Below are 12,603 nucleotides of genomic sequence, written 5' to 3'. Positions count from 1 at the left end.
CACCAGTGCTCAGTACTCAGAGGCCCAACTTGTGCAACACAAAAGTGTTTATTAAACACAAAGAGTCAATAATTATTGCCCTTCCCATGCTATCTTTCATCACAGGGTTCACAGGCTATTTTTAAGAGATACAATCAAAGCAAACCAATGTATTCTCGGTGTTTTCTTCCTGCAAGAGCACATTTATTTATTTTTACAGGAGCAAAACCTATGACTGACAAGGCACTGAGATTTATACAGTAGCTTTGCATAATTTCATATGACTAATCCCCCTACCACTAAGCATTTTTCATATTATCTGCTGCTTTCTCCATTAGAATTAATAGCTTTATGCAGGGCTGGTCCAAAACATTTTGGCACTTGAGTCAAACCTCAAAATGGCGCCTCCTTGCTACCATGGAAGAATGGCTGAGTGAAGATCTACATTGGGAACAAGGGGGGAATAAAGACCTATATCGGGAACAAGAGCAGGAGGAGACCAGGAGCACCTTCTATTCACCAAGAGGGTGCTGCAGAGGTGGCAGTTCCAGCCTCCACAGAGTGCACTGTAGCTGTTGCGGCTACTGTGGTGGCGGCAGCGGGCGATGCATTAATTGGAGGCCAGATATTCTGCCCCTGTGGATCCTGCTGCCTGAGGCAGCTGCCTCACCTTGCCTCATGCGTGGGTCAGCCCTGACTCTGACATTTCTGGGGGAGAAGGAAAGAGAAGTGGGCAAGTAACAACTGGGAGTAGGTGGGAGCATACCTTTTACTTTGGCTTCTGCTGATCTTTACAACTTTTACCTCTGTGAACTCTTCCCCTTGATAGCAACGATTTCTTGCAGCTCTGACTAGAGGGTGCTTCTGGTTCCACTAACAAGCTGCACTGAAGTCTCTCTACCAGCATTTTAAAGTGGGTGGTTTGTGTGCCTCATGTTACTTTTTTATGGATTGATTACATTTTTATCCTGTTTTCCTTCACTGAGCTTGGGATGACATACAGGTCTACTCTACTCCCTCATTTACCCTTACAACAACCCTACATTTTGCTGAGAGATAGCAGTTGGTTCAAGATCCCCAATGAACCTCACCAAAGAGACTTCCTAGTCATGATTCAATACTCTTAACTTCTACAAATGAGAGATTTAGTCAACCCCACCCATTATTTCAGGAACCACTAGTTATGTAATGGTGCAGAAGTCTAGACTAACCAATTTTCCAGCTTTCAGAATATGCCATCCTTTATATTAATTCTAGCACCCTACAATATCAAGAGTTCATCCTATAGCTGTCACATAGCTATGGGTTTATATTTCTGGACTCCTTTTTAAGACTATTCAGGTTTTTTGTTTTTTAAAACTAAGTCTGATACACCCAACTATGAATGGGAGATTTGGGACTTCCATATTTTTGTATTATTACAGATATAATTAACCATTTGAATCAGGTCATATGTTTTTGCTAAAATGATAATACAAAATTACATCTCAAATCGACTGTGAACTAGCTTTGGTTTTGACTTGTTATAGTTGGTAATGAGATCCAATTTACTGTGACCAAGAGTCATTCTTTTTTCATCCCTGTGTATTTTGCTGCTGTTTTTCGTTGGCGCATCATCAGAGGAGCAATAGGAACTAGAATCCGTGGTCTTCGGCTCAAAATGTACTGATTTAGTAGGCTTGTTACTGAGATCTAGTTTGCTGTAGCCATGAGTTGCTGGTTTTTCATCCTTCTGTATTTTGTTTACATCTTCCATAGCTTGAACAGTATAAGGGAACTTTTTGTTGACTTTCATTCCTATACTCTCAGGCAGATGCTTCACATCGTGCCCATTTCTTGTGTTGTTGCTTAGTATTGGTGAAGATGTTGACAGCAAAGATGTCTTAAGTCTTAGTAGATTAGGTGCATCATTTAATTTAGCTGATGCACTGCAGCTAGAGTCCAGCAGCTCCCTGGGCTGGTATTTCAAGTCATTAAGTCCCAGGAAGCCTGAAACATTCATTCTTGTTTCACCAGGAGTCCATTCTTTAATTTCACAGTGTGCATTAGAAGTTGTCAGGTCTAGATATGGTGATCTCCTTATGCTTACTACGCTTGAATTTGAGAGGCTAGTTGAGGGGCTTGTGGTCTCGCTCTCATTCATTTGAATACGCTTAGAAACTGGCTCAAGTTTCTGCAACAATCTGTGGGGAGAGGTTGTGGATTTTTCAGCTTTGGGGATGCTGAGTTTGTTCACAGATCTAGACTCGGCATATATGCATCGGAACTCTCTGTCAAAGTCCTCAACAATTTTTCCTTTGAAGTGTGTCACCAGGCCAGTGTGGACTTGACTGCACAGCCACGTAAAACTGAAAAGGAAAGGATTCAGAGACCCTGTGAATCATCAACATACCAAATAACTCTGATTTCAAATAGTTATCTATTTGGATACTATGGAAATGCATTGGACAGGATAGTTAGCTGAACACATCAGTATTATTTCAGTGCATGAAAATAATGGGTGGAGCAGTTTGAGGAGCAGTGATTCAGGATGAGTTCACAAGCATTAGGTTTGTTGGGCAATAATTGAAGCTATTACCTGAATAAGCCAAGCTATTATACTTCATGGTTGTTATAAGATCCTAGTAACAGATATGGGGGAAAAGCTGGTAGGTTTGTTTGTTGTCATAAATTCAGTATGTTAGAGAAAAAGACCTTGCGGGCCATTCCATCCATACCAGTATTCCCTAGATTTGCCTTTGATTTGCTCCCCAGTCTACAGTATAAGGAAATATCATTGGCCCTACCACTTGGCAACCCCAGGTGGTGCTGTGTTGGCAGCACATGTTACAGAGGCGACTGCTCAGAAATAGAAATTGAAGCAAAAATGGGGTGTTTGCTGCAGAATGTGAATAATCCTTTACAAGGGTTTAGCCCTGGCATTTATTTTCAATATTAAGGACCAGCTCTGGGATATAAAAATGTAATGGGTGTTCCTGAACATGTGTAAAGCACTTTCTGCTCAAGATGAGTTACTGGAGCTAATCACCATATATATTGGTTTAAAATTTAGTTTAGAGGACAAGGTTACTAGGGAGGCTTGACCTCCATCTTCCTCCAAGAGGTTTGCTCCAGGTCCGTGTGTCATTGGGGTTGCAGTGGAAATCATCAGCTTACGATATGGCATTCTTACAATGGCAGCACCCTGTCAGAGAAGCTCACTCCATCTCCGCTCTAATTATGTTTCAGATTCTGAGTTTGGGACTCTTGAGTTTTTTGGTTCACTGTTCCCGTTGGTTGTTTCCTGCTGCTGAATCGAATTAGTTAACAGTGTTCTGCTGTGATTTACAGTTTATTTTATCATGTTCTTACTTTTGTTCTTATTTACTGTTGTATTATGCATTTTTAATTTTTTTGTTAGCCACTTTCCAGAACTTTTTATATTGAAAGGTCTAAAAATATTGAAACAAATACAGAAACCGTTTCTTTTAGAGATTTCCCACTGGCCTGGCATTGTGGGCAAACAAGGGAAGGGCAACATGTGAATAATCCCACCAGTATTGTTGGGGTGAGGGGCTAGTGCAGGGGTCAGCAAACTGTTTCAGCAGGGGGCCGGTCCACTGTCCCTCAGGCCTTGTGGTGCGGGGACTGGACTACTTTTTTTGGGGGGGGGTGGATGAACAAATTCCTATGCCCCACAAATAACCCAGCGATGTGTTTTAAATAAAAGCACACATTCTACTCATGTAAAAACACGCTGATTCCTGGACCGGATTTAGAAGACGGTTGGGCCGGATCCGGCCCCCGGGCCTTAGTTTGCCTACCCATGGGGTAGTGGATCCAGGACCTGATGCGAGACAGGAATAGATTAGTAGCATCAGCTGCTCACTCTTCTAACTGGGGATCATTGAAATGCAAGGAGGAGGGTTAGTGACCCAAGAGCCCCAAAAGAGCGGCATTGGAGGGTGGATCTTCTGGACCCTTAATAATGATGTAGAAGAAGGGATTTCAGGAGTTGTAGGTTTTCATCTCTGGATGACAAGCTGCAATTGCTAAAACATCCTCTTCTACATAAATATTAAAGGTACAGGAGACTTGTCCCGTTTTGTCTGGTTTATTTGAAATGTGGAAATGGGTAAATGGATTCTGAGTAGAATAGTTAAGTGCAACTAATCCCAGCAACTCAAGAATCCAGTGGGTGGGGTTTTAATACTGCATCAGTGGTGTCTTGTGCTGGTGCAATAAGTTACCCTGTTCCTAAATGCCCTTGACAATTAACAAGTCTGACTGCCAAGTTATTATAAACTTCCACACCCAAGTATCCCTTCCTATTAAAAGCCATTAAGAAAAAAATGTCATTTTGGAATGCATGCATTGTAGTTCTTTGAGATGGCTTCATGATATGGGAACATTCCACTGGGTTCCCAGGCTTCCTGTAAGTTAAAATGAGAGGGCAAGGGAAAGGCAGCTATTAAAGTGTTGATGAATCTGTCTGGGTGGAAAGGAGTGAGTTGTATCAGTCAAGGAAGTCCTCTTGGCTGCAGTTAAAACAAGACAGGGCTGTTTCCTCCTGAAGGCAAAGCCAAGGGATTGGCATGTGTGGCAGGGTAATTGAGGCATGCAGATAAAAAGGAAGCTGCACTTACTGATGATGAAATACAGATGCTATAGCATCAGCAAGGAAAGGGACAAGATCAATGAGTGGACAGTCAACTTGTGAAACTTATCTCTTTTATATAAATGTTTGTGTCAGTGTCATATTATCTCTATTTACTTGGAAGAAGATTAGGGAGATCCATGTTCAACCACAATGTCTGGGTCAGTCATACTCTCAACAAAATCTGTTTCCGTGGAAGAACTGCCCTGCAAAATTCTGAGAAGTGTGAATTTCAAAGGATTGGCTGTGTTTTGGTTCTCATATACCCCACTGCCAAACTGCATGGACGAAGTAGCAGCCATATCAATCCTATTCACAAGGGCCTAAAATAGCACAGGTCCTAAAGAAAAAGGTGGCCATATCTTACATGCATTGTTCATGATATCTCACCTGTAGGTCCCTGCAAGGACTTCTTCGCCATCTATCAACACAAATTTCTCAAGTGCTTGTCCTGAAAGCTTCTTGCCAGCTTTGCTGTAGTATGTGTCTCCACTCACACAGCGTATGCGCATATTCTGAAATGGGAACAAGGCACAGTAGAGATCAAAGGGAGCAAAGACAAATGTCCCGTCTTTTCTGTGCTGAACTTAAATATGTATGCAGTGTGTATAAATTAATATGAAACTTGGAATTTGCCGTTGCAATATATATATATCTACATCAACAGTGTGTTTGGATTTCAGGGAATGTTTCTTTAAAAAATCCCATGTAAATGTTTCCTTACCCCATTAAGATTAACAGCACAATTATATACAGTAAATGTCAACTTGGAAGTAGGGCTCAGTGAGTTCATTGGGGCTTAATCCCAGGTGAGGATGCATAGTTGCAGTTTAAATATATATCTCAAAATATAATAACTACTGCAGATATGAAAGACCAGGAGCTGTTTTGCCTCATGTTTTGAGGCAAAATACTCTAAAATTATAAAATACTGGAAACCGGTTGTGGGGCCTCTATCATTTGACTCCTTTCAAATCCTATTTAGATATTTGAAAGCTATAGTAGCTGTAGACATAACTCTTTATCAATAAATGTGCAATACGTTCGAACAGCCAGAATTGCAGTAACCCAAAAGTGGCAGAAAAGAAAAACCTCTATGATACAGAATGGTTATTAAGAGTGTAGGATCAGGCTCATATTGACAAATATACTATAGGTTAAATAATGTAGACGATCAGGCTATTTGATTATTAGAAAATGGAAATAGAATGCTGTTGAACTGGATGAACTTGGTCTGATCCACCAAGGCAGAACTTATAATTTAATTCCTGAAGAAGGTGCTTTGAAGAAGAACATAGTTTCAGAAGACAAAGGGCACAATTAGACACGACACCAGCATGCCCATAAGTTTAAATTCATGTTTGCCCCAATTGTATTTAAAATAACAGGGAAATAAAATGTATCTATATTGCCCCCTCAGGCAGTTTTCTTTTCAGTTGAGTTTCCATACCAGAAATGAGCACAGATGGAAGAAAAGGGATGTGTGTGTGTGTGATTCACTCTCTCGCCCCATGTGCTTCAAGCATGAGCTTTCCATAAGTCCGTCTTTATATATAATCAAGGCAGACCTGGGCATATAAACAAATGTTTCTGTTGCCATTCTATCTGGTTTCACCCAAAATGGATGGATGGAAATATTTGGGTGAAGACGTCACGGTGTGTCACTGAGCCTGATGCATGGTATGTGCATTTGTGACTTAGCCCTGATAATTGTCACTCTCTCTGCTCTTGGGGTGTTCAGCTGCTCCTGAGTGGTAGAAATGACATGTGAAGCCTCCTCTGCCAATGCACAACCTCTGCTTTAAAGGCTGTACTTGTTCTGTTTGCTTTTCTGTCTGTCATCCAGCTGAACAAACATTCAGCAACACATTGTACTTCTTCACCTACATTGTAAGGAGGCAGGGATCAAAATTCAATTTTATTTTTTAAATGACGGTATAGCAAAACTGCAAACTGATATTGGTGTTATACAAGTTTAACTGTTATGTCTTCCAAAAAAAGCCTGGGGTTTAGGTCTGGTGAGGATGCTATGAATTGTTAGAGGTCTCTAGCCCCCACCCCCTCTCACAGCACTATAATGACAGGCATATAACTGTCCTCCCCCTTTAATGTCCATATATTTTCTCACAGGTTGTTTTAACTTAGTAGTACTATACTAGCAAAACTAACTAGAAACATACTGGGAAGTCATCCATAGTGAGATCCATTTTATTGCACATTTCTGCAAAGTGCCTCAAGTTCTTTTCATCAAGGATCAGGTAAACCGGAACACGCCGTCTGCTTGATGCCTCCATCAGGTCACTGAGGATCTCCATGTCTGTGAAGAGATCCATCATAATCGCAATCACCTGCACAAATGGGGGTGAAAGTGATAGGAGACATGTTAAAAAATACCAGCAGTAGATCTGTACTATTAAAAATTATTTTCAAAACATAGCAACGAGTTCCAGTATCTCTATAAGTGATTTAGTTTGCTTTGGGAAAATGGAAGAGCAAGAGTACTTTGCAGATAAAGAGTACTTTGGCACAGAGATTCTTCTGGCCCTCTATCCTAGGCTGCTCCCACACTAGCTCTTTTGTATGGAATATCGGTCCTTTCGCAACTCACTTTTTATGGAGAGTCTATGCAATATCGCTGACAAATAGGTACATCTTAGTGTTCTCTCTGCTGTTCACTCATGGTGGTTTTTTCCCCTTCTAGATTTGACTTAGCAGTGTTGTTGTTTGCAATAAATACCATTGCAGCACCAGTCTTTCAGATAATCCTGGGATTTATGTAGTAGCCGAACAGTGAGCATTAGAAAGCATTTTGACTAAGTGTAATTTCCAGACACACTTCAAGGGAAGCCCCATGTAGAACACATTGTGGTGATATGACTGAGGCATGTGTCACTCTGGCTAGATCTGCCTTCTCAGCTTGATCAAAGGCACTCCTAGCCACAGCAGCTGCCTGGATAGCCAGGTGTAATGCTAGGCCAGGAGCTACAAGCCTGGTGCTTCAGGTAGAGGTCATCCCCATCACAACAGGTCACATTTCTGTTCTTAGATCAGCTTATCTACTAACCAGCATTACTGCTATCTTGGCTGCATAGGAATCATAGAATAAGAATTGTAGAGTTGGAAGCCACACCCAGGAATTTCCATGTTTGGCACAGTTTAATCAAACCTTGATTCTAACTTTTATTTATTATAAGAATTATGGCTGCCTTGCACCCACAAAACTCTGGTACCCCAACACATAGCAGTATACAATGCAGCCACATAGCAGCCACATTAAGCAATTGTTTCTCTACAGTTTTCAGTGCATTTCCTCAACACTCCTTATAGCAGAAAGTTCAGGGCTTGTTTGTTTTGCAAGCGGGTTTGGTGTGCAATCTGAATTTGTCAGTATGCAATTGAATCCCGCCCACAAAATGGTGGCAATCTGGAAATGCCCCAAGGCTTAATTGTGGAGGGAGTTTCATAACTCAGTTTGGCAGGCCAGGACCTGAAGGGAATCCTGTACTTTGAAGTTCTTCTCATATCAAATAGATGGATTAATCTAAAGTATTTGTATGCTGCCTTTCATGCAAATATATCCCAGACTGGTTCCTAATAGTAAATTACAATAAAATGCAATTACTTAATGAAATACCAGGGTGGGGGTGGAGCCAACAACAACTCCATAAATAAAAACCACCCCACAAATTAACCACAACTTTAAAACAAATTCAGGGAGGATCGTGGAAGTCTCAATTACAGTGTTTCAAATATAACATCTTTTACCATAAGATTTTTACCTTCCATTTTATATACAGTGCCTGAGGGAATTAAAAATGCCTTAACCTGGCAACAGTATAGATGAAGATACTTTACATATGAAGTATTTCTGTTTCACCATGAGTATTAAATATTAAGTTAATAGAGTTAAGTATTAATATTAGGAGATTGGCCATAGCTCAATGATAGCACACACACAGGAGCCACAGGAGTTACAGCCGTGAAGGAGGAGTATGAGCTGAAAAGGCCAATTGTCTAGCTCCCTTGTTATATTTGCTTTTGTCTACTGCATGTTGTTTAAGTATCATAGAATCTTAGAATTGTAATATTGGAAGGGACCCCGAGGATCATCTAGTCTAGTCCAACCCCCTGTAATGCAGGAATATGCAGCTGTCCCAAACCTGCAGCCTTGATGTTATCAGCACCATTTTCTAACCAGCTGAGCTAGCTAGAGCACAAGTGATCTTCACATATTTTTTGCATTTAGTTATATTTACAGTTTTGGAATGTGTTTCTTGTATGGTATTGTTTCTCTATGTTATTTTGAAATTGTTTTTGTAGTGTTTGAAATGCCTTCCCATTCCTTTGTTGTAAGTGCTTTGAGCATGTTTTTGTGTATGAAAAATGGCATACAAATAAAATGAATGAGTGGCTTAGAACAAGTGATATGTGGATTATATATGCATGCGTGTGCGCATGTGCATACATGCATTTGTAATCATGGGTTTGTAAGCGACCCTCGAAACTGTCCTGTCTCAGCTGCTTCAAAAGTGTACAACACATGCACAGTCGTAATCTGTGATCCGCAAAGCTGCTATAAGAATTGAATAGAAATCTTAATTTCTCAAGGTGTGTCTTTCCCACCACAATGATAGTGACATTTCCTCTCTTCTATTCAGTTCTTTAGCATCCATAGATCTGGCAGCCCTGCCAACTAATGAGCTTAATTTCAGTGTCACACTCTTATTTCTGTAGGGGTTTTGTAATGACACCAATATTACAACATTCCAGTAAGCAGCTGAATTAACTGATCTCAACCATAAATGTCGATTAGCACTAAGTATTTGTACAAACTGGGAGTGCACTTAATCCTGCCACCAGTCATGTGTCCTTGCCACCTCTTCCTCAGGCAATACAGTCACACAGCTCTTGTCAGTTCTTATTATTGTTGGCATCTGCCTGTCTCGGGAGACAATGGAGGAGTGCACCTTTGGGGGTGAAGCCAAACCGCACTTGAGTCTTACAGCGCCTGCTGTGACTGTATGGATTGATATATTCCTCCAGAGAATCATGGGAGTTGTGATTTGTTTAGCACCTCCTCACAACTCTCAGTGTCTTTAACAAACTACAGTTTTAGGATTCTTTGGGGAAAACCATGGCTGTTAAAGTGGTAGTGTTTGGCGTGAATGTCATAGACGATTAAAGGGAAATTAATTCTATTCAAATGAATAACAGATCTACATGTAAATGTATTTAGGAAACAAATCTATTCACAGATGTGTTGCAAGCTCTGTTAAGTACTTTCAGCAGTCACCAGAGCAAGGTCTGTAGACATCTTGACATAGCACACACATTCACAAACACTTTGGAATTACTCCTTTGAGAGAATAAACATCAAACATTTTACATAGAAGAAAAAAAACTACTATGGAGGCACGTTTTGAGGAGATATCCTAGAAAAGGAACTAGCAGGAACCTGGCATCCTATTCATGGTTCTTTCCTAGAAAAGCCACATGGACTGTGGTATAACATTTTCCACATACATTTCTTGACTGACTCATCCCAAAGAACTCTCCTGTCTTGAGATTCTGCTGGGCTACAGTTTAGGGATAGCCAAAAGGAGACTGCAGAGCAAGGTATGGTCCGGGAAGCCATTTTATTTGGTCCTTGGAGACCACACCAAATTTAATGATTGTATGATAACCATTTTCTCTACTGTTTCATGCTTTAGGGAAAACATTTTCAGAAGCTGGGAGAGATTATTTACAGTTTAATGTTGCTTCTGTTTTTGAGTTTTGCACGTAATACCTGGGCCATGCATACACCCATCAGCTCCACGATGGTGAAGTTCTCACTCCTAGGTTGCAAGGATGACTTTATACTAAAGAATAATATAAGTGAATCTAATAATTTCTAAAGGTGTGCGGCAAAATATTATTCTTCCCCCAGAATTCTTATAATGGTTTTGAAAATATAGATTGGCCACTTCTGCAGTAGTTAAATATGACATACTTTCCACTACAATACTGAGCAATCGAGCGTCAAAGCCTGTCATGTAACCCTTCAGATAAAAAACTCATACAAGGCTAAAATACTAACACACACGGAGTTGACATAATACATAAATAATTGTATCCAATGCTGTCCAAATCAAAACCAAAATCCCAACTATCTGGAGTAGAGGTGCTGTGTGGGAGGCTGTCGGGCACATGAAAGGAGGGAGAAGTTCATATGTGGAAGTTGAAATTTGCTGTGTGAGCAGAGCAGTGGTGTTGGCTATAACCCAAAAATTTTAAGTAGGATATTATAAAAATGGGAGCAAACTACCAGGACTGGCCAAAGACAGTTTTCTGCCAGAGATGAAGGACAAAAGGGCACCCCACTCTTACTCCACATGCAGAAGGCAGCTGCATTTTACTACAATATTAGGAACAGGATGTCCACCACCACACCTGGGACAAACTGTAGGGCACATTCAGCTTTGTTTGCCAACAGAAAAGTACAGAAATGGGGCTCAGGGGAACAGGAGGGGGAGCTGCTCACTTGAGGCAGTCAGCTTACTCTTCCTAATGGTAGGACAAGCCTTGCAAACATATAAGTACAGTGGTACCTCAGGTTACATACGCTTCAGGTTATAGACTCCGCTAACCCAGAAATAGTACTTCGGATTAAGAACTTTGCTTCAGGATGAGAACACAAATCGTGCTCCGGCGGCACGGCAGCAGCAGGAGGCCCCATTAGCTAAAGTGGTGCTTCAGGTTAAGAACAGTTTCAGGTTAAGAACGGACCTCTGGAACGAATTACGTACCGTATTTTTCGCTCTATAACATGCACCCGACCATAACACACACGTAGTTTTTAGAGGAGGAAAATCCGTAGGCATGCCACCCATAGGCATTTCCTCCATAACACGCACAGACATTTCCCCTTACTTTCTAGGAGGAAAAAAGTGAGTGTTATGGTGCAAAAAATACGGTACTTAACCCGAGGTACCATTGTAATTCCAGTGCAACACCAGAACCCCAATGATCAGCCCCATCTTACCCTTTTGGATTATATATCAAATGCTCTACTTACTGTCTTGGCCTTGCCTATCAGAGACCGAAGTAATTCCTTTACATTTTGTGTCTTGTCCCTTTGGAAATACAAAGTGACTTCTGTTTGGCCAAATGATGAGACACTGGGAACCTCTGGCCAACCGAGCTCCAGATCTGGGGGATCAATGTCTGACATAAATGGGAAGTATGTCCCAGATGTGACTCCAGAGAGGAGGGAAGCCCCGTCACCACTGTCTTCTCTCGTCAGCCCTGCCTCTCGTCTTTTAATCGGAGACCCTGTGATGCTTTGACTATGTTGGCTCATGTAATCCATATCTAACGTGGAAAGAAATGGCAGCTCCTTTTCCTTAGTAATGGCTTGCCGGTAGCCACCTTCTCCCTGTTCCAGAAAGGCGTCCACAGCCAGCCTGGCTGTCTCGCTATGCTGCAGCATTGAAGGGGTGATTTCCACCCTCCAGGGCTTTTTCAGATCATCCAAACGGCTTTTCAGCTGCCCTGTGGTCCCTTGGGAGCTCCCATAGCCCCTGTGGAGCCAGCTCATTGCCTCTGCTGTTGGGTAGCCAAACATGATAGTACTCAGAGTTGCCCCTCTTGAGAAAAATTCTGCTGCTTTTTCACTCCTGTTTGCTGTTTGGTTTTTGCTGGGTTCTTCGACAACGTAGCTCACGACGACTCTCTAGCTCCTGAGGATCCGTATCCTTTGTCCTCCTCAGCCTCTTCTAAACATCCATTCCTTCCAGGAAGAAGGAAACTTCTCTGGTTGTTCCAGTTTGTCTGCTGAAGGAAGAAGTAGTTGCTGGAAATTTTGGTGTCCAGGGCCTGTTTCAATGTTGCCTTCCTCATGGAAATGTCAAGAAGGATTTCCCCATCTTTTCTGCAGTAGCTGCTTTTAGATACGCTTCCTTAAGCAGTGAGACTCAAATAAGTTCCCGCCCTAACTAACCGTGAAC

At 41.5% G+C, this 12,603-nt stretch overlaps 2 protein-coding genes across 2 annotated transcripts in view; one reads left to right on the top strand and one right to left on the bottom strand.

Annotated features, from left to right (window-relative positions):
* The window catches only part of CEP250 (centrosomal protein 250), a 138,401-nt gene that overhangs the window by 867 nt on the left and 124,931 nt on the right, over window positions 1-12,603 (top strand). The gene's annotated exons all lie outside the window — the stretch shown is intronic.
* FAM83C (family with sequence similarity 83 member C) lies at window positions 30-12,601 on the bottom strand. The gene is made up of 4 exons (XM_081194716.1): window positions 11,673-12,601; window positions 6,796-6,963; window positions 5,006-5,130; window positions 30-2,327 (listed from the first exon to the last, which is right to left on the bottom strand). Exons 1-4 carry the CDS (start codon window positions 12,219-12,221, stop codon window positions 1,460-1,462), a joined length of 1,710 nt encoding a protein of 569 aa, XP_081050842.1. The 5' UTR covers window positions 12,222-12,601; the 3' UTR covers window positions 30-1,459.

Source organism: Podarcis bocagei (genome assembly GCF_964188305.1).
Source record: "Podarcis bocagei genome assembly, chromosome: 5".
NCBI classification, from domain to species: Eukaryota; Metazoa; Chordata; class Lepidosauria; order Squamata; family Lacertidae; genus Podarcis; species Podarcis bocagei.
The sequence above is the reverse complement of the archived record's forward strand: the minus strand, read 5'-3'. Positions and strand labels throughout refer to the sequence as shown.